This window comes from Orbicella faveolata, unplaced genomic scaffold, assembly GCF_042242905.1.
Source record: "Orbicella faveolata isolate gen_17 unplaced genomic scaffold, um_ofav_v1 contig_12, whole genome shotgun sequence".
NCBI classification, from domain to species: Eukaryota; Metazoa; Cnidaria; class Anthozoa; order Scleractinia; family Merulinidae; genus Orbicella; species Orbicella faveolata.
Window position 1 is genome coordinate 33,499,139 of NW_028301539.1, and position 21,479 is coordinate 33,520,617.

Sequence of the window (21,479 nt, forward strand, 5' to 3'; positions counted from 1 at the left end):
GCTGTCCAATGCGACCACGGTTGGGTACATTTTAGTAAGAGCTGCTATCTTCGAGTAAATACTAGAGTCACGTGGTTTCTTGCACAGAAGATGTGCAAAGAAAACGAAGCTAACTTGGTTACTGTCAATGATGAAGATGAAATGAATTTCCTTGGATCGCTAATGAAGGACAAGGGGAGCTGGAATGGACTGCATTTCAAGGCGAACAGCAAAGATGGAGTTTGGAGTAGTGGGGAGAGAAGTGATTATCGAAACTGGGCAAAGACAGGGCCAAAGAGAATTTCTAAGCTGCCACTCTGCGTTCAAATGGCGGCAAAACTAAGAGGTCTTAAGTGGGGAAGGTTCAAATGCTCATTAAAATACAGGTTCATTTGTGAGAAAGGTTGGTTGCATAAAGTAATATAAAAAGCAGGATAAACCATAGCCAAAAATGCTGCAATCTTGCTTTAAGCGATTTCTGCGTGATAAAATCAAATGAAGCAGATCAAAAACTCAAATAAATCTTTACTAGATGGATACTCAGTTGCTTGGCTAGTTAAACGGATGAGCTGCGGCACGCATCCATTTAACTAGTAAATCCAATTCACAATGGTCACAACAGCTAGAGGTGCAGACATCATCAACCTCGACACAAAAACATTAGGTCGGCAGAAAATAATATTAAACAAGTGTCCTTCTAAATTATTCTTTTTCGTTTCAAACCAGTGATCATTATAATCGAAGATTTCTCCGATATAAATATAACAAATATTTTGAACAAAACAGTCCGTAGATGATATAAACTGACATGACTTGTGCCAGTAATCTACCTATTAATTCATTGTTCATTTCTTACGTTTCTCACATTCTTCGTTAATTCTAAAATAATATGCAGAAACATGTTACCTAACCTTCAAACCAAGCTCATGTAAGATCCAGATAATGGATTCCACTATTCATCAGTCTTCGATTTTACTTACATTACAGTTTCCCTTTCTAGAACCACAAGCGATTACTGAGGCACCACAAGTACATACTACCTCAGAACCAAAACCAACTACTATAGCTTTAAAGAAAACTACAGTACCACCAAAAAAAACTTCAGTAAAACCAGAAGTAACTACGGCAGCACCAGAGGCAACCACCGCAGTACCAGAGGAAACCACTGCTAAAGGAAAAGAAACAACTCAAATACCGAAGGTAACAACTGTAGCACCAGAAGAAACTACTGCAGTACCAGAGGTAACTACCGCTGCACCAGAAGACACCACTGCAGTACCAGAGGTAACTACTACTGCACCAGAAGAAACCACTGCAGTACCAGAGGTAACTACCGCTGCACCAGACGAAACCACCGCAGTACCGGAGGTAACTACCGCTAAACCAGAAGAAACCACTGCAATACCAGAGGTAACTACCGCCTCACCAGAAGAAACCACCGCAGTACCACAGGTAACTACCACTGCACCAGAAGAAACCACTGCAGTACCAGAGGTAACCACCGCTGCACCAGATAGAACCACCGCAGTACCGGAGGTAACTACCGCTGCACCAGAAAAAACCACTGCAGTACCAGAGGTAACTACCGCTGCACCAGAAGAAACCACTACATTACCTGAGGTAACCACCACTGAACCAGAAGAAACCACTACAGTACCAGAGGTAACTACTGCTGCACCAGAAGAAACCACTGCAGTACCAGAAGTAACTACTGCTGCACAAGAAGAGACCACTGCAGTGCCGGAGCTAACTACCGCTGTACCAGAGGTACCTACTACTGCACCCGAAGAGACCACTGCAGTACCAGAGGTAACCACCGCTGCACCAGAAGAAACCACTACAGTACCAGAGGTAACTACCGCCGCACCAGACGAAACCACCGCAGTACCAGAGGTAACTACCGCTGTACCAAAAGAAACCACTACAATACCAGAGGAAACTACCGCTGCACCAGAAAAAACCACTGCAGTACCAGAGGTAACTACCGCTGTGCCAGAAAAAACCCCTGCAGTACCAGAGCTAACTACCGCTGCACCAGAGGAAACTACTACAGTACCAGAGGTAACTACTGCTGTACCAGAAGAGACCACTACAGTACCAGAGGTAACTACCGCTGCACCAGAAGAAACCACTGCAGTACCAGAGGTAACTACTGCTGCACCAGAAGAAACCACTACAGTACCAGAGGTAACCACCGCTGCACCAGGAGAAACCACTACAGTACCAGAGGTAACTACTGCTGCACTAGAAGAAACCACTGCAGTACCAGAGCTAACTACCGCTGCACCAGAAGAAACCACTACAGTATCAGAGGTACCTACCGCTGCACCAGAAGAAACCACTGCAGTACCAGAGGTAACTACTGCTGCACCAAAAGAAACCACTGCAGTACCAGAGGTAACTACTGCTGCGCCAGAAGAAACCACTACAGTACCAGAGGTAACCACTGCTGCACCAGAAGAAACCACTGCAGTACCAGAGGTAACTACTGCCGCACCAGAAGAAACCACTGCGGTACCAGAGGTAACTACCGCTGCACCAGAAGAAACCACTGCAGTACCAGAGGTAACTACTGCTGCACCAGAAGAAACCACTACAGTACCAGAGGTAACTACTGCTGCACCAGAAGAAACCACTGCAGTACCAGAGGTAACCACTGCAGTTCCAGAGGAAACCACTGCTGCACCAGAAAAAACCACGGCAGTTCCAGAGGAAAGCACTGCCGCACCAGAAGAAACCACTGCAGTTCCAGAGGAAACCACTGCTGCACCAGAAGAAACCACTTCAGTTCCAGAGGTAACCACTGCCGCACCAGAAGAAACCACTGCAGTTCCAGAGGAAAGCACTGCCGCACCAGAAGAAACCACTGCAGTTCCAGAGGAAAGCACTGCCGCACCAGAAGAAACCACTGCAGTTCCAAAAGAAACCACTGCTGCACCAGAAGAAACCACTTCAGTTCTTGAGGAAACCACTTCTGTACCAGAAGAAACCACTGCAGTTCCGGGCGGAACCACTGCTGCACCAGAAAAAACCACTGCGATACCACAGGAAACCACTGCAATTCCGGAAGAAACCACTGCAGTTCCAGAGGAAATCACTTCTGCACCAGAAGAAACCACCGCAGTACCCGAAGTAACCACTACAGTTCCAGATCTGATTAGTATTGTTCCAGAAGAATCAACTGCAGTACCAAAGGAAACTACCGCAGTTCAGGAAGAAACCACTGCAGCACCAGAGGAAACTACTCCAGTTCCAGAGAAAACCACTGCAGTACCAGAGGAAACTACTGCAGTTCAGGAAGAAACCACTGCAGTTTCAGTGGAAACCACTGCAGTTCCAGAGGAAACCACTGCCGCACCAGAAGAAGCCACTGTAGTACCAGAGGGAACCACAGCAGTTCCAGAGAAAACCACTGTAGTACCAGAGGAAACCACTGCAGGTTTAGAGGTGACCACTGCAATACCAAAGGTAACCACTGCACTTCCAGAGGAAACTACTGCTGCACCAGAAGAAACCACTGTAGAACCAGAGGTAACCACTGCAGCTCCAGAGATAACTACTACTGCTCCAGAGGAAACCACTGCAGTACTTGAGGAAACTACTGCTTCACCAGAAGCAACCACTGCGACACCAGAGGAAACCACTACAGTTCCAAAGGAAACTACTGCTGCATTAGAAGAAACCACTGTGGTTCCAGAGGAAACCACTACAGTTCCCGAGGAAACTACTGCAGTTCCAAAGGAAACTACTGCTGTACCAGAAGAAACCACTGTGGTTCCAGAGGAAACCACTACAGTTCCCGAGGAACCTACTGCAGTTCCAGAGGAACTTACGGGTGCACCAGAAGAAACCACTGCAGTACCAGAGGTAACCACTGCAGTTCCAGAGGAAACTACTGTTGTACCAGAGGAAACTACTACAGTTCCAGAGGTAACCACTGCAATACCAAAGGTATCCAGTGCACTTCCAGAGGAAACAACTGCTGCACCAGAAGAAACCACTGTAGTACCGGAGGTAACCACTGCAGTACCGGAGGTAACCACTGCAGTTCCAGAAATAACCAGTACTGCACCAGAAGAAACCACTACAGTAACTGAGGAAACCACTGTAGTTCCAGAAATAACCGCTTCAGGTCCAGAGGAAACCACTGCAGTTCTAAAGGAATCCACTGCAGTTTCAGAGGAAACTACTGCTACATCAGAAGCAACCACTGCAGCACCACAGGAAACCACTGCAGTTCCACAGGAAACCACAGCACCTGAATTTTCTACGGCTTCAGCTGCAGAATTAACTACTAAACCTGGTATGTGTGGCACAGTTTGTTTATGAATAATGATATAAATATATATAGGACCAGGAGCCAATGAGGCTGCTGATAGGACTACATGTGTGTGGTAATGAATATGGCGTAGATCAAACATTCTGTATCGTGTGCTTGCGTACCATGTACGAAGCTTAATGCGCATTTGAAGTACAATTTGAATTTAATGGAGTCGGGCACGCAGCTTATTAAAAATGTGACCCACTATACAACTCTGGTTCTTACGTCGATTTATTCGTGTACTGAATCAAGTGCTAACTAATCTAATATAATAATTTCTCAGGGTTTTTGCTTCTTTTGTTTTGATTGTTTTTTTGTGTTATTTGCACTCGGCTACAATCGTGTTCCCAGGTATCTGGGTAAATGGTAAAGAATCGGGCGACCTATTGCACCGGGATTGAGTTATCCGATCACTCTTCAGTCGCAATTTGTGTGATACGTCTGATTCTATCAAAAATTTGCTAAAGCTGCGCTCAACTCTGTAACTTTTTAGAATGTTGGTGTGCTCTTAACTGTACGATTGCAGGGTTTTAAAATCTTACTATTTATTTTTTTCATCTTTTGCAATCCACCCATATTGCCGATCAGAAATATTATTCGTTTGTTAGCCAATCTTTAATGTACCTGATTTCTATACGTATTGTTAAAATTGCTTTATTTTCTTGAACAGATAAATTAAGTGTGAGGGAAAGGAAGCCCGAACCTCGAGATTATTTAGACAACTTGTTGATTACGAGGGACAAGGAACCCAAATTTCAGGAGACGACTTTAGACGACCTCTTGATAGCAGAACTTGACAAACCCGCATCAGACCAGATTGATGATCTCGATGACTACTTGAGCACAAGAGAAAACAAGCCCGTGATACATCGGAAGAACGAACCCGACAACTTCTTTAATGATTGGATCCAAAGATACATATAGTCTTTGCTATTGACGAGAACAGGTTTGTCCGAAATAAAGATATGACGTCTGGATGGGTTGAACTAAGCGGTGGCCGAGAACTTGTCAAAATACCCGTTTTTAACTGAAAGCTCAGGAACAAATAAAATTTAAGGTGGTTCCATAGGGTAATCATTTGTCGTGTTGCACGCTATTGTTACATCAGTTTGAAAGTTCATTTCGCATTCCACCCAGCTGACTCTAACGTTTTAAGTGTAATAAGCAATGATGAAATAATGCTTTTCATCATCTCTGTTAAAATAATGGTTCTTAGCTTCTTGCATTAAAACTGCTCTAACAAATGCATTTTTCATCGTTTATGTGGCAACATAGTCCATAGTGTGTGCCGACCTTAGCTTTAGGGGAAGCGATAGCTGACATTCCCGCAAAACTGAGAAAAGCTTAGCTCTGTTTCACACAGTGTCGTTGTCGTTGTATTTCTCTTCGCAAGTGAACCAATGGTCCGACGGCGCTCTGCGTTTCGCAACCTAACTATTCAACACCGCGATACCAGTCACCGATAAAATACAAATAACCGCGCATGTGCACGAGGTAGGTGTGTGTTTTTATCGTGCAGATGTGTTGCCACGGTTAGTAAGAGTTTTTAGTTTAGGCCAGTCCATTTACGAAATTGTAAAGCTCTTTATTGATCAAAATTGCGTCTATTTAAAAATCAACCAGTAACAAGAACAGTATGGTACATTACGTTCGCATACGAAAGGAGAAGAATCATTTAGCTGATTGACAGCATGAAAATAAAGACTCACGGAAAATTGAAGTTACCTTAAATCTGCCTAAAGTAAGTCAAGTTTTCGTTTTTATGAAGCCAACATTTGCGCTACCGAGTGTAAAGTTGACGTAAAGCTGGGGTAAATTAAAGTTGGCATGTGAGTTTAAGCAACAACTTAAAGTTAATGTTCGATTAAAATTTTTAGTCTCCTTAAGGAAGCTTAATTTGAAACTTATATTTAGCTTGTGTAAAGCTCATCGATAAAGTGTAAAGCTGCTTAAAGTAGAATATTTACGACGGCATTACGACAACTTTACACGGCAGGTAAGTTAGGTTTCATATACTCTGTATAAAGAAACGTTACATACAGAAAGCAATCAGTATTATAAAATATAGCATAGTGACTTGATCTTTGGAATTAAAAAATTCTGCAAAGGTAAGAATTATCTTTAGTAATTGGGGAACTAAAATTCAAAACAGTGCGGGGAGGCTGAAATACGAACGAAACTGTCTTATGATAATAAAGATTCACGCAATGATAGGTTAGGAAATCGTCACGACATTCAAAACTGTAACGTTTAGGAGAATATATGCAAGTTATAGTTGATCTGAAATCTGGCGAGAATGGAGATGGTAACGTGTTTTCAGCTAAAAGGGACGCTAATTTTAAGAATGCTAATTTTGAGACGCTAATTCTATACAAAACATTCCCCATTAACTGTAAGGAGTTTCTGAGAAGTTTCTGAAAAGAACCAGTGAGTCATAAGCAAAGAGATTGACTCTCCTTCACTTTTTCCTGATTTCCGCGAGACAGATTCTAAACTTCAATAATTGTACGAATCAACAAGAAGCATTGAATGTCAAAATCCTGCCTCGAAGAGCTGACTGAGCCACCTTGTTTCGTCATAGTCGTCACTAAGCGACACGCATGACGTAAGGCGGTAAGCTATCATGATGTCTTTCGGACTGTTCACGTGTTCTGTTCGTTGATTGGCAGAAAGAATCGACAACTTTACGTGCCATTTTAAAAGGATCATTAGAACAAAAGTGGAGCATTTGCTACTTCAACTAAATCAAAAGGATGGACGATTTTTTTGCAAATAGAGTTCCATTTACAAATATTTACGCCCTGATATTTTCGGACTTTACAATGCTAGTTGCATCTTGAGCTAGGAAGCCTGTAATGCTCGTGGAATTTATTAACTGGCATAGAATAAGGACCATCTCCACGCGCCCTCCGCAGACATATTCCACGTTCAGATCTTGCTAACCAGAGCCATTAACAGTGAAATATGTTGATCTGGTACATAACCGTGCAGCGATTTCTCACGTTTCTTTCGAATTTCGTTGAGATTGTAGACGCTGTACATTTGATTAGTTAGATGTCTTTAACAATCGCAGTGATAAAAAAAAGGCAATTAGCATAAAGTCTACAAGTCAATATCTACATCTAAAGAATCATTATCATCCTCGTCGTCTTCATCATCTCCAGACACGCTATCATTAGGACCCGTACCGTAAAATGTCAGCTTCCATTCTAAAAACACTCCTGAACTAATCCGCCCAGACTCCGGGTTTAACCCCGGAACAAACTCTTCTTGAAATCCATTATTGACTTGCACCCGCTGGGACCCAGTCTCTTCAGTTGTGACCTGAACACGCTGTCCCTGATAATCCGTATCTGTTCGTTTACTTTCGGATACCTTCGGTGGTTCGTCGGGCTCCTTCGTGTAAATGTAACGATCGTATCCGTAAACTTGGTTACTTTCATCGTCACCATTGTCCTCATCACTAAGTGTTTTTTTCGATGCTTTTAACATCTGATAGTTATTGTCCTGTGTGACGTCTGGTGTTTCAAACGCGGCAACAAAAGCGTCCGGATCTTGGCTAATTCCTACTCCGTTTTGAAAATCCTCTGGGAGAATGGTATCGAACATTCCTGGTTCATAACTTTCCAATACCTCTGCCTCTGTATTGCCTGGCACTTTGAAGCGCAAAATAAACATTAGTTCAAACATGCTGGAAATTAAGAGACCTACAATGGATATGACGTGTTTTTAGATATTCCTCATATAATAAACCTGTAATTCAAGTGAACGTCATTTTAATTGTTAATAAAAGCAGTTTTCAGTTGTGTGTTGTAAAATACATATGGGTTATTGACCAAGCGTGAGGTCAAGATGGCCGGATATTGGCCAAGTTCTTTTTTTGCGAGTTCATGGACCGAGACGGAGTCGAGGTCGATAAACTCGCAAAAAAAGAACGAGGCCAATATCCGGCCATCTTGGCCGAACAAGCTTGGCCAATAAAGGATTTATTATATTGCTTTCGGGGAAATTTTTCTCGCGGGACACGGCGGGTAGTCCCGAGCGGGCAAGATAGCTCCATCTTGCCCGCTCGGGTAGCCAATCACAGCGCAGGATTTGATTCATCTCGCCCGCTCGCGGAGCTAGCTATATAATAATAAACACTAATGTAGTCACTCTAGCCAATAACAGACCGCAGACGGTCCAAGGAAACAATGAAAACTTGAAGCAAATACGCGTAGCCGGTACGAAGCGAGGGAAAACGCTTGCGAGCAAGTCACTATTGGTTCTGGCTTTAATCCTGATCGAATGACAAAATGAGCGAGTTTTTAAGCAATTTGTTTAGTGTAATGATTCAAAGAAAAAGTAAATGCGAATTATCTTCGACACTCAAGTGAAAACCGCAACTGTCTGAAATTTTGCCGGTCTAAGTTTTATAGGACAAGACATTTTACCCTATAGTGCCTTTTTCCAGCCAGGAATAAAAATTGTTACCGCAAAACTGAGATACCCTTGCCTGATCTGGCATCCCATCATACGACAGTAGTCCCTTTACACTATGAAAACCGATACAAGTTCCAATGGTGTGCGCCACGTTTGTGGTTTGAATGCTTACCGTTTACCTCAGTAACACTTGACCCTACTGCAACGTTGGTCAAGCCACGGTACTTCTGGAACAAGGTATTAACTTCATTTCATGTGTTTGTCCATAGGCCAGGCCTAAATTCTTAATTTTTGTAAGTCTGTGGGATGACGGCATTAATTTCGAAAAGAACAATACAAAATGCAATCAATTTTTAAGGGATAGTTTCACAGTGCGGCGCATGTGCAAGCCATACATGATGTCTTCGACCAATTGCACGTCGATAAGAAGGGTATCATGCTACTTTCACAAAATCATAGTCTGCAATTACTGAAATACATGTGGTTGACACGAAGACAAAAATGTACTTTATGCAGGGAGTCGGAACATACGAAAGGAATTTTAATGAGGAACCTTACCTCTATCGTCACCGCTGAAATCATCAGCGCTCTTCCCATTGTTTTACAACCAATAAAAATTAATGCTTAACGTTATAGCTTGCACATGCACTGAGACGTGAAAGCCTAACTTTAACTTTGTGTTATTTTCATCTGCAAATAATGAAGGTCTTACTTCTATAATTTCATGCAGGTCTTTATTTTCTGTACTTACCATCAGCTTTCACGTTTTCCTCTTCATGATCATTAGTTGATTTAGCCTGTGGAGCCTCTGGTATGTGAATCTTGTGTTTTTTCACCCCCTCAGGGTAAGGGGCATCCCAGGCCGCGCCTTTATTGTTTTTAGCTCTATTTGGTCCATCTTTGTTAGCCTCTAGTTCCTGAGTTTTCTTCTCGTCGTCAATGACCTTTAAATTCGTGATTGACACAACATAATTAAGAAATTTAATTGAAGTATATACTCCGTAAATGCGCCCTCCGGAAATACTTGCCGCACGTTCCCAAAGCAGCCTGGCCCTTGCATCACGAGCGAGAACCTACATTTACCCATCAGACCCAATCAAACTCTACCCTGAGCTTGAATTAGTAAAAAGGTAAAGTCTGCATACGAGTTAAGTGGCCCATCAGACCAGAGCTTATCCCGGGTTCTCTAGCATGAAGCGACTAGGAGTATTTCTACTCCCCCCTGGATGGGATGCTAGTCCATCGCAGGGTTACCCCCAGCATTAAGTTCGCCGGTACCCATTTATACACCTGGGATAATAGAGGCACTGTGAGAGTTAAGTGTTTTAATTTGTCCAAGAACATAACACAGTGTCCCCGGCCAGGGCGTAAATCCAGACCGCTCGATCCGGAGACAAGCGCACTAACCACGAGGCCACGGCGCCTCCCGGGTAAAGACAGTTCTGTGTTTTAATCAATGCGCACTATGCTGCATCAAACCATAATAAACACGCCCTCCTCTCCATCTCCGACTCGATGTTTTTTTTTTCTCTTTACAACCACCGCATAAACCTTTTAGTAGGAAGGGGAAAACGTTTTGGATGTTGGTCAGTATACCAGAAAAATTGAAGTATGTTTTTTCTTTCAGTTAGGTGTTCCAACTAGCTTTGCGCGAGGTTGTAGCGCCATGTTACCTCCTCTTCCAAGTCCTCCACATCGGCTTCCTGTTTGCTAGTGTCATGTTGGAGATATCCATTCACGTCGACCCCCTTGTTCAACGTAGCGATGTTATCAGTCACGTTCATCACCCACACTCCCTTGGGATTCTCTCCCCAGTTGTGCACGGTCATGAACGTCCAATCGTGAAGGCCGTTCTTAGAATCGTCATAACGACGGGTCGACAACATCTCGTTCCTAGTCCCACTCGGCGAGAACAGGTCGATGCTGACGTCACCACGCCTCCGGTGTTGGAAGCTGACGGTCAGAGTCACGTGTTCCAACTTGTTGATTTCTTTGTCAGTTCCGTCACATGCGATGGTGTCTATAGTGATTGACAACGTTCCGCCAGCGGGAATTTCCCTGCAAGAAGTTCAGTATCGATATAAAAATTCTCCTGATTGTTTGTTATACATTTTCTGTGATTTCTTTTGAAAGAATTTGTATTGTGGTCACCACTTGTTTGTTCTTTTTAATTATAACCCAATGACCTGTTGTCATACCGGAGGGCAACAAAAATTAGAGCGGAATTTATCATCGTTGAAAATTAAGTTTCGCAAGTCATATAATGTTATAAATCCGAACTAAATAGTTGCCACATAAACCAATTTGCGTGAACGAAGGAAAAATTTGCAATCAATTCAGTCCTTCACCGTAATTTCGATAACGTTTCTATATAATGAGTGTATAGCTATTTTAGATTCTTCTTTGACTTGAAGGACAGAAAATTGGGGTCTTTATACCGTTCCACTTTAAGCAGTCGGCATAACTTTCTACTATTTCTCTCAAACAAAAATGTAGATGCTCCCGTTTGTGTTTTGTCTTTGTACTGAATGTGTTACGCTAACAGCTTATCACCCCACAGGGTCCACTTTGCTGATATTTTATAGATATTACTCACTGTTGTGTCTGACTAGAGGGTCCGTGACAGGTTCTTTGTGGTGCTACGTTTTTCCATGTCTTCGCTCTCTTTACCATGGCTCCCGCGTCTAACCTTCCAAAGCCAAACTTGTGATTAAAATGGTAGCCAGCTCCATTTTTCATCCATCCTTCATCAACTGGGCTCGTTACCTGAGCAGTTTCAACCACAAGATGTTGGACATCTCGCCATGAGAGGTTTGGGCTGAAAAGAAATCAACCGATTGTCAAGCAGAATATTTGTGTTGTCAACGGCTAAGAACCTCTACTTTTCGACCACCCATTTATACGACTACATTACTACGTACATGGAATGTTTAGACGATTCTTTTCAAATATAACTGAATAACCCGCCTTTAATACGACCAGTCCGAGTGCTAAAATTGTTTGTAGAAGACAATGGAAAGTAACATACTTCGCCTGCAAAACGAGAGCAAACATTCCTGCGGCCAGAGGAGCAGCAGAGGACGTTCCCTTGAACTCTTCTGTGCACTTATGATGAAGATCTGTTGTTACCTAAGACAAAAGAAAAGAATGGTTTGTACTTATGTGAACAGCACGCGTTATCGATCAAGTGATCCATTTTGGTTGAATTTCTCTCCGGCAATAAATGTTCCTGAAACAATATTTCTGTGAATACTGCTTTCGATCAAGTAGGAAGAGTTGAGAGTTAAAATAAACACAAATAAATAAATAAATAAATAAATAAATAAATAAATAAATAAATAATAGGAATTTGCTATGGCACATCCCCCGGAGAGGCTCTTCTCGATCCCCTGTTTCCAGATCGAATTAAAATTTAGAAGTGTTGGTTTTTTGTGGATGGTTGAAAACCGGAGAAACCTGGGAAACCTCTCGGAGTAAGGCGAGAACCAACAACAAACTCAACCCACTTATGACGCCGGGTCCAGGATTCGAACCCGGGCCACATTGGTAAGAGGCGAGCGCTCTCACCACTTCACCATAGTCTCTCTCCAAAGAGTTATTAGTGAGCTTAAGCAACGACTACGGTGACGCCGAGGACGACGCCAAGTGAAAACTGAATTTATATTTTACCAGCGAAATTCGCAATTGTCTAGGTCTGTTCAGAACGCCAATGGCTCTAAAAACGTGCTCAGGCTAAATATGCAATGACAGCCTTCAATTCCAAATGGAAATACGAGGAAATTGGCCGTCGTCGTTCGCGTTCCTCAGACTACGCAGAACTTAGTCGTTTCACCTTCTTGTTTTGCAGAGGACGGCTAAGAAATGCACTAAGATTAAAAACGTACGAACTATTGTTTTTCTCATTAAACCTTTTGTTTGGTGACGTTCTCGTTGCCGTCGTCGTCGTGGTTTACTTAAGCTCCATAAATATGTCTTCTAATTTTGAAATGCTTACCATTTTATTTTCTTCCTTTTCTCTGTGTGATCCTCCGTTGAAAGTAACACCCAGGGTAGACGAACATAGCTCAGTGTAATAGGCCGACAGACCATGATCACCTATGCACCCTACTGATATGGTGTAGATACTGGTGGTGTAACCATCACAGTTACAGTCATCATCTGTCAGACCTCCATTACCAGTCGCCCACACGTAGATGTTACCTTTGCCGCCACGACCCTGAAAAAATGCATGGATATGTCTATCGCACCAAAACATTGCGGTTGGGACACCTTAACTATTATACCACTTGACAATTTTTGTGCAGGCCAGGACATCTGCCGCGGTGGGGGAGGGAAGGGGATGGGGGACTCTCACATGAAAAGGCCGGGAATGCCCAGCGTGGCTCAAGCTATGTTTGACTCCCAAAAGATACCACTTAAAACAAGATAGGCTTGATCGCCAGCCTCTGCTCCGGAAAGGAGCCCGCGCTAGTATAGTAGTCCGGACTCGAGAGACCGGTGGAAATCGAGCCAAAAAACGGATATGAGAACGTTTATTATCATTATTTCTTGGAGTGTACCCTAAAAGATACTTTGACAGCTAAAAATAGTGGCGTTTCGTCATGAGCACCCTAAATGAGACCAGAATCCTTGATTTATACCCCTACGCGAGAAGACGAGTATTCCCCTCGGGGGGACATTTGTAATGTTAACGTAACTACCACAATATCGTCAGATGCGTCAAAATAATCTTCTGCTACAGCTAACTAAGTGTTTCGTCTTTACCTTGAGTGCGCCCTGCATTAACGCCTCTTGTGCCAGTTTTCCTGGTTTGCCAAATGTTTTGCCATCATCCTTAGGACCCCAGCAGTTACTGTAGATGTCAATGTATTCTGACTGGAAGCTAAGAGAGCTTCCTTCCAACACATCAGTCGCCTGGCCATCTAACATTCGCACTCCTTCAAAACATAAAACGAGGAAATTCTTTAGTCATATGAACTACTTTATTGCATGTTGACTGGTAATTTGGTTCCGTTTGGTTTTCTAGTAGCATAATGATACGCTTAAATACCACTTTTATTACCCCATTCTAAGCTATTACAAAGATGTATTCTGGGATAAAAGTAAAATAAATTACTCTATTTAGAGAGGAAGCCACATTGGCCTTAGCTGGTTTTCATGCTGGTCGTCTATCCTGGTCGAATTGAAATTTGGTTTTTGTGGAGGGAGGAAAACCGGAGAACTCAGCCCTCGGAAGAACCATCGGAGTGAGGCGAGAACCAAAAACAAAATCAACCCGGGTCACGTTGGTGGGAGGCGTGCGCTCTCACCAATGCGCCACATCTGCTCCCCATAAATTGACCATTTTTAAAGGATTATGTATTGTGAATCAGCCAATCACGTGGAAGTTATTTGAAACAGGTTTAATTCAGTTATAAACTAGGGTCTGCAACTGGCTAGTGTGAACCCTTCCATGTGGCAATACTTTCATTATTAACTCTCATTCAACTTCTATATGAAAATGTTGTCGTGTTTAGGAAATTGGATGTAAATTGGATTTTAAACTGGTATTGAATGAATCGAATGCCGTAAAAACCTAGCAAGAGACAAACAAACGAAATAAGAACTTAACGAATATCTCTCTCTTCGTTTACCACAAGACAGGAGTCTAGTAGGTTTTCACCTATTATACTGGTTTCTCTAAGGCAACAAGACAAAACTGGTTCTGGGAAAATACTACTCGGCACTCCATCTTATAGATATCAGTAGTTACTATTGTTTAATCCGTATAAACTATGACGGACTGTTATGTGCTGAATTGTCTCAATGTAATGTTTACCTCCAATATTGGCATCATAAGCTACACCTACTCCGCATACACTGTTGTTAGCTACCGCTGCCACCTCTCCTGCACACCGTGTGCCGTGACTGAAATGTTGAGAAAGTTCCATAAGTAACAAACAAACAAACAGGTGATGCCAGAAGCACCTTGTTTCTTCATTAACTTCTGTGCTGTTCTATTTATTTCCTTAAACATTACGAACTGTAACTCATATCAGTCTAACGGGGTAGATATCGAATCGAAGTCGTCACATAACGATGTGATTTAAAACCTCGTTGCAAAAACTGTCACTTCTCTCGAAGAGTAGGGCATGTAGTTATCAGTGTTGGGGTCTGGCCTTGTCTCTCGGGTTGCTGCTTCACATAGGGTTGCACCTTTCCCCCTTGGACACAATTGTCCAAGAAAAATTGCTGCCTTGCTATATCTACATGGAACCCCTGCCCATCAATGTTACAGTAAATGAGTCTCAACTAATCACGCACAGCACGCGTAGTAAATTTATGAATCCGATAAGAGTGGAGGAGGATGTATCGAGTACGAATACTTAAATTATGCTCTTGCGGGTATAAAAAAAAATGGAGAACCCGGACAACTTTGTTGCGCATCACGTTCGCAACCGGGTTTCATACTGGAGGACTGAGTTTCAAATGATCACGTGAGGTACTTACCAGTTGTCAGGATCACTGTCTCTTGGCTTGGGATCAGCGTCCATGTCATTAAAATCATAGCTGGCCTTTTGGTCCTACGTGAAAAAGTCAAAAAAAAAAAAAGAATCCTTATTTACCTTGATCGGCTTCCGAAACTTTGATACAACAAAAACACTGAGAAACACCTATACAGCGCAAAAAAATTGCAGGTGCAATATTTTGTACGAATGTCTTCCGTGTGTATGAAAATCTATAAATTTAAATACAATGAAAAACAAGGAATTTTTTTAATTTCCGATTCAGATTTATATTTTGCTGCCACACTGACTAATGGTATCTCTTATTACTTTAAATGGTTTTATAGGATCTAGTTGGTCATCAATAATGTCAAAAATGACTTCTTCCACTTACAAAATTATCTCTAAGATCTGGATGCGTGTGATCCACTCCATCATCAAGAATACTAACAACAACTCCTCTTCCCGTGATACCTTGCCGCCAGACCGGCATGACATCGAGGTCGACACCTGCTGGGCCGGTTGACTGGCCTTGATTTAACTATACACAAGAAAATAACATAATAATACATTCTAAGAGGATTGAAGAAATAGCAGCTAGAGTCGTATGATAACAGATTATGACAGTTAATTTTAAAATTACGACATGGTCTGGAACACCCACAAATTCCTGCTCGTTTATCAACATATTTTCGCTTTACGTTTTCAATTCTTTTCCAAAGCTTTTGTCCCAAATACGTTTGCGTCTATATATCACTACCCTCTTACACACTTAGCTCAATTTCGATCGGAAAACCATGTGATATTTTCCTTTATATAATATGTCGAGTTATTCTTGCAGTTTGATTGGCTCTTACCTATTATCTATTGGGAGACAGACGCATAGATGACGTCCTTAACCATTTTTTTTATATTTATTATATAAAACAAGTAGAGTCCATGTTGCCTTACGTCTGTTCAGTAACAGATCACAGAAGACGTCAAAATGTGGTAAGAACATCAGTGACACATGAGGCGATAGCCGAGTGTTCCACCTTTTTTGTTCCTGACGCATTTTGACGTCATTTTTGATCTATTACTGAACAGACACACGGCGACATGGAGTTTATTTGTTGTGAAACTGAGAGCCTAGGTATACTTACAAGATACCATTGGTCTCTGAATTTAGGATCACTAGGAATACCATCCTTTCTTGTTCTTACTAAGATGTGCTGATGTTCCGCCCATACAACCTAGGACACAGAACAAATGACATTTCTAAAGTACCATAAAAATCAAGAAAAATGCTAAAACGGAGCCTATAGTCCTGAGCCTGCGAGCAGGCTCTTCGCGTGGCAAGTAAGAAGGACTGGTGACAATTTTCTTTCCCCGCGATGAGCCTGTTCGCAGACTGCATACTCCTTTGTATAAATTATAATGAGGTGAATTCGATAATGCACTCAGCAGAGCATCAAGATTGGCGTAAACTATCAAAATCAAGATTACTCAATTAATATTAAATATTTAATATTGTAACATATCAAGGAGGCTGGCAACATTTTCCAGCAATGTTCTAACAGCCATACTTTGAAGAATGAATACTACTACTGTTAAACAATTGCAAGTGACGTGATGCAATAATGGTTTCAAACAAATGCCCAATCATTGGTAAACAAGTTGCAGCCATCCTTTCTATATAACAGGTCACCACAGCAACAATGCAACCTGCAAAAAACACCCTTAATGTTAGCTTTAAGCGCTTATAACTCAAAAACGAGCTCGGTGATCCCCATTTTCTTTATTATAGAATTGTGATAAGCATGATAAAATGCAACTTTTAACAAAGTTTAAAAACATTCTGTGGCAAGGGTTCAAGCTACCTTAAATTTTCGAAACTTTTTGCAAGTATGACCGAGAAGTTGAACTAGGGTCTACTGAGAAACGGCTCCAGCTTAGTGGTCAGAACTGAACTTGAACCCGCCACGACCTCTGGATTTCAAATCCAGAGCCCTGACCTCTCGACCTCGCTACTTCCTTACAATCCTAAGAGAGTAACGGTGAGAGAGAGGTCGGATTATCTAACGTGTAGGAAAGTTCAACATGATGAAGACGAGGCAATCTTACTTCTTCTTCAGATAGTAATAACTTGGTCTTTTCATGTATGTGACGCTTGTGACGTAAACCTTTGCCTACATGTTTAAAATGATAATAACCTCTAAGTGACCCAACCTGGAATAAAATCACACCAAGAGTTAATCACAACTACAACTAATGACACAAAAAGATTAGCCAAGTAGCACGCAAAAGGGTCGAAGTAAGTCGTTCTTATTCAATTTGTTTCCGTATTCCGAACTGTTATAAACGACCGTTAAATTACCATGTTCATGGAACACCACAACAAAGATATAAACCGGCTGAACTGTTAAAGGGAGAGCAATTTTAATATAGTTTTTTGAGATTTTTACCGAGACAGGACGACAGAAATACCAACACTCTGCCAAACTTTTTCAATTTGAGATCACAACCTTGTGCTTTTAAAAACTGGCATAACACTTCTCGTATAGCTTTAGTGCCTTATAAGGTAATTTCAACAAACGTAGACCATTTAATTTAAGTTTCAAGAAATACAAATGTCTATAAGGTTTTGGCCTTTCGAAGCGCGCTCATGATATATAATAATTAGGTTATGAGCTCGAGATTTCTATCGCTTGATAGTTGACTAGGGCTGCGCATAGAAATTGAAAGCAAATTGCTTTTAGTATAAATCTACCAGTCGTTCAAAACTCTATTTAATCCGCTTGACTTGACAGACACTTCGAACACTCAAAGAAGTGGCCGCCATTTTTGTAACAACCACACTTTGTTAGGCTACTCACTATCTACAACAGAATAGATAGAGGGTGGTGTAGCCAATAAGAGAACGGCATTCGTGATAGAAAGCTAAGGCGCAATAAGATGTATTGCCTTTCTTTGTCAAGCTGGGACGCGCTACTCGATTAGTCTTAAGTGAACTCAAACGAGGGTAAAAGCTGTTCAGTTAAGTGTATACAAACTCGAAAAGTCGCTACAATGAAACAACAAAATACGTCAAACTGCAGGGGTTCATAATTTTTCAGTCAGGCAGTAAAAGCAAAATATTAATCTTATGAAAGCGCGATTAATTAAAAGAATTTACATTTCTCCTAAAATTTGAAATTCTTTAAAATTGCACTCGCCTAAGGCCCCTTGGACCTCTTGCAATTTCCCGACATTTTTCAAAACTTCTCGTGAAAAGCCGCAATTATACTGCCACCGATTCGATTACTAGAAGTAATGTGATCTTCCTTATAGGTTTCCTTCATGATCACAGCAGCTTGGTTCATTAGTTACCGTGTCATGATGCAAGTCACGGGTGAGACTTGGGCCTAGTCCCTCGCCTTTATCAGAGGCGGTTTGTTTCCTTCCATGCTTTAGGCGGAAAATTGGTAATTAAACAAAACAGCAATAAAACCAATCAATTTGATTTTCCCTTTGGACCCATCAAAACAATCCGAAATTTATTTGTAAAGCACCCTGAGCAATTTTGAATCTGAAGATAAATATAATGCTTTGCTAAAATGTTCGGCTATATTTTAATGGACATGAGGTAAGCAAAGTATGGCTAGAATCTTTATGTACCCTATGAGCTTTGCTTGAGAAGTATAGCACTTAAAAACAGAAGTCGAAACAAACTGGAGAACTCTTAACATAACTGGTGCTGAACAAACACAACCAATTGTTGATTTACCTGTAGTATGGCGCACTTAATGTTACGATTTCAAGAAATTAAGCGAACATTTCTATAAAAAACAGCGCAAAGTTTGCATCTGTGTTGTGAATTACCGTTAAGGCCAATGGCAAGGGTTTCTAACATCAAAAGAACAATAGATCGAAGGATGCATCTCTTCAAAGCGTAGGCCACCGGGCGGAATTATTGACGTTTAAACTCAAAGCTAAGAACACCCGCAGAACAACATAAAGAAAAAACCCAATCTTACCTGGCCATAGTTTGTAAATCCATGTTTCTTAGCAATCCTGTCCGCGACTTTTATCTCGGCGGGGTCAAGTTTGACAGCCCAGGAATTGGTGAACATAAGCTCTCCATTGTCGTTTTTAAGCGCATCTTCGAACTTATGAAGCTGTTCCCATTCTCTGCGCGTTAGCTTCGGCGTCGACTCGAGCGTTCGCTTGCCTCTTTTACGTGACTTCTTGGCAGGCTTTCCCAGCAAGACGGCGATCTCCGACGTGAGGAAAAACAACGTGATGTAAACACGCCATCGCACCGGTTTCATTTTTTACTTTCTAAGGAAATAGTTATAGAAATCGAGGCCAATTTTGTTGAATAAATTCATGAATATGGCCCAACTACTTAGGCAGTCTGACGCGCGGTATAACTCAGGGTGGACAGCAGGTTGTGGGCTGTCTCGGAACAAACGCTTCGTTGAACCTAACTCTTTCCTTGCCCATGCATGTAATTTCTCATACGAAAATATCACTCACACCACACACAAGCCGTAGGTATAGTCGAGCACCCATCGGCACGTTTACCGAGAAAACCGCGCGCCACTGAACAACGCACGCGATAGAGTAAATCTGAGTAGAATTCGAAGCACAGATATAAAACTTGTGATCTGTGAAGTATTTGAAGGTGATCAGGTCTTTGAAGGTGTGGTTTGTGACATTTTGAACACACCTCATATCCATTTAAGAGTTGGTCACCTCCTTATATTACTGTAAATACACTGAAAGAGGAAGAAAAACAGTCCTTATCCGTCTATTTTTTTCGAGCATTCCAAGGTCATAAAAAAGCGGTCACAAGATTAACAGTTTCATTTGTTTAACGGTCCTTGACAAGTGACAGGAGCTTTTAAAAATATAGACAACTAACGGATAGATTGAACAGTGGATTCAAAAAATCCCCCAAACATCAGGCATACAATTGAATGACCTCTTGGAATTCTCTTTCCATTTCGCATATGTCCAACCAAGCCTGCGTCGCAGATGCCAACAACATCACGCCGGTTCGCTGGAAATATACTGTAGTGGATCTCTTCCATCTCCGTCTAAAAGTTCCTGAGAGGTGATCATTCAAGACTTTTCCTAAACAAACTAGTCGAGCGTACGGAGTTTTAATAAAAGTACGAACGATGCCGAGTTTTTTCAGTGATAATGCTTCTCCAGAGAATGCGCACAGACATAACTAAGTTGGCGGATCGTTCAATCTTCTAAAGTAATTTTTAGGCGCTAATTGAAATAAATATGTATAAGGGGAGCTTCCATTAAATTGCAAGCACGTAGGGCCTTAGAAGTAAATTAAAGCAACTTTTTGCGGTGAAGACAACAGAGCAATACTCGTTCAGGAAACTCCATAAGCAAACACACAGGCTCTCAGTATACAATACTCCCGGAGCGAGGAAGCTACTTGCAGCAGCCGTTGCAGCCAAAATTTGTCTCAACCTGCGATTTCGGTAAGCGAGATGGCAACAAGCTGAGATAACGACCTTTCAAATTGACCTCGTCTAGCAGGGTCAGGGTTCCTGGCCGGGATTTTAAGATGACGACCTGCCATCTTTAAAACCACCAATGTGAAGGTCTTGAGGCGAGGTTGACCTTGAAACAAAGCTCGTGTATTTGTGACTGCATCGCGAATTCTTCGGGTGAAAACGGCAGTTCTCAGATAGGCCACGCCCGAGTTATCTTATCTTCAAAACGTGCCTTCGTGCAAAATCTTTCATATGAAAATGAGTTTGATTTACACGAAAATTAGCCTGTAGGCGGAAAACATTTTCATATGAATGGTTTCGCTCGAAGACTCGTTTTGACTCAGAGGCAAAAGCAACTCGGAAATGGCCAGTTGAACAGGGAGGGGGGGGGGGGGGGGTGGGGTTATCATTAGCATGCCCTAGAATGAGTTGTAACAATAACTGCCGAGGAAGGAACAAATATTATGGCTTGTAATCAATTATCCTGGGCGAAAGGATTTCAGCCTTCGGACGTTGGTAAAGAAAACAAAAATGTGAGACTGGGAAACACTTTCACTGAACAAAAGCGTGCGAATGCATAAGGAGTTGCGTTTGTTTCTTCGCATCGCGCAGCCTTGGATTGTACACAGCCTCTCTAATTTTAACGCACGCGAAGGAAAAAGCCAGCGAAGCGAGCGCAAGCACGAGGGGGCCGGGTAGTCCCCACCCCCTACCCCTTCGATACGACTCAAGCACAGCCTTTATTTGCAGTGACTTGAAACAACAGGCGGAAATCCGCCAGTGTTAACGAAC

The 21,479-nt window shown here is 42.0% G+C and overlaps 2 protein-coding genes and 1 long non-coding RNA gene across 3 annotated transcripts; 2 read left to right on the top strand and 1 right to left on the bottom strand.

Annotated features, from left to right (window-relative positions):
• On the top strand, window positions 1–3,985 carry LOC149117603 (uncharacterized). The gene is made up of 3 exons (XM_089281668.1): window positions 1–382; window positions 980–3,909; window positions 3,971–3,985. The coding sequence occupies exons 1-3, from the start codon at window positions 91–93 to the stop codon at window positions 3,983–3,985; spliced, it is 3,237 nt and encodes a 1,078-aa protein (XP_089137794.1). The 5' UTR covers window positions 1–90.
• Window positions 3,986–3,999: 14 nt separating this feature from the next.
• On the top strand, window positions 4,000–5,548 carry LOC149117604 (uncharacterized). The gene is made up of 2 exons (XR_016204185.1): window positions 4,000–4,282; window positions 4,971–5,548. It is a non-coding gene; the product is annotated as an uncharacterized LOC149117604 (long non-coding RNA).
• A 316-nt stretch (window positions 5,549–5,864) lies between these two features.
• Window positions 5,865–19,583, bottom strand: LOC110057913 (PC3-like endoprotease variant B). The gene is made up of 13 exons (XM_020764524.2): window positions 19,203–19,583; window positions 17,311–17,415; window positions 16,350–16,439; window positions 15,602–15,748; window positions 15,212–15,285; window positions 14,541–14,629; window positions 13,487–13,659; window positions 12,717–12,938; window positions 11,751–11,851; window positions 11,319–11,540; window positions 10,396–10,780; window positions 9,474–9,666; window positions 5,865–7,956 (listed from the first exon to the last, which is right to left on the bottom strand). Exons 1-13 carry the CDS (start codon window positions 19,494–19,496, stop codon window positions 7,403–7,405), a joined length of 2,649 nt encoding a protein of 882 aa, XP_020620183.2. The 5' UTR covers window positions 19,497–19,583; the 3' UTR covers window positions 5,865–7,402.
• Window positions 19,584–21,479: the final 1,896 nt, after the last annotated feature.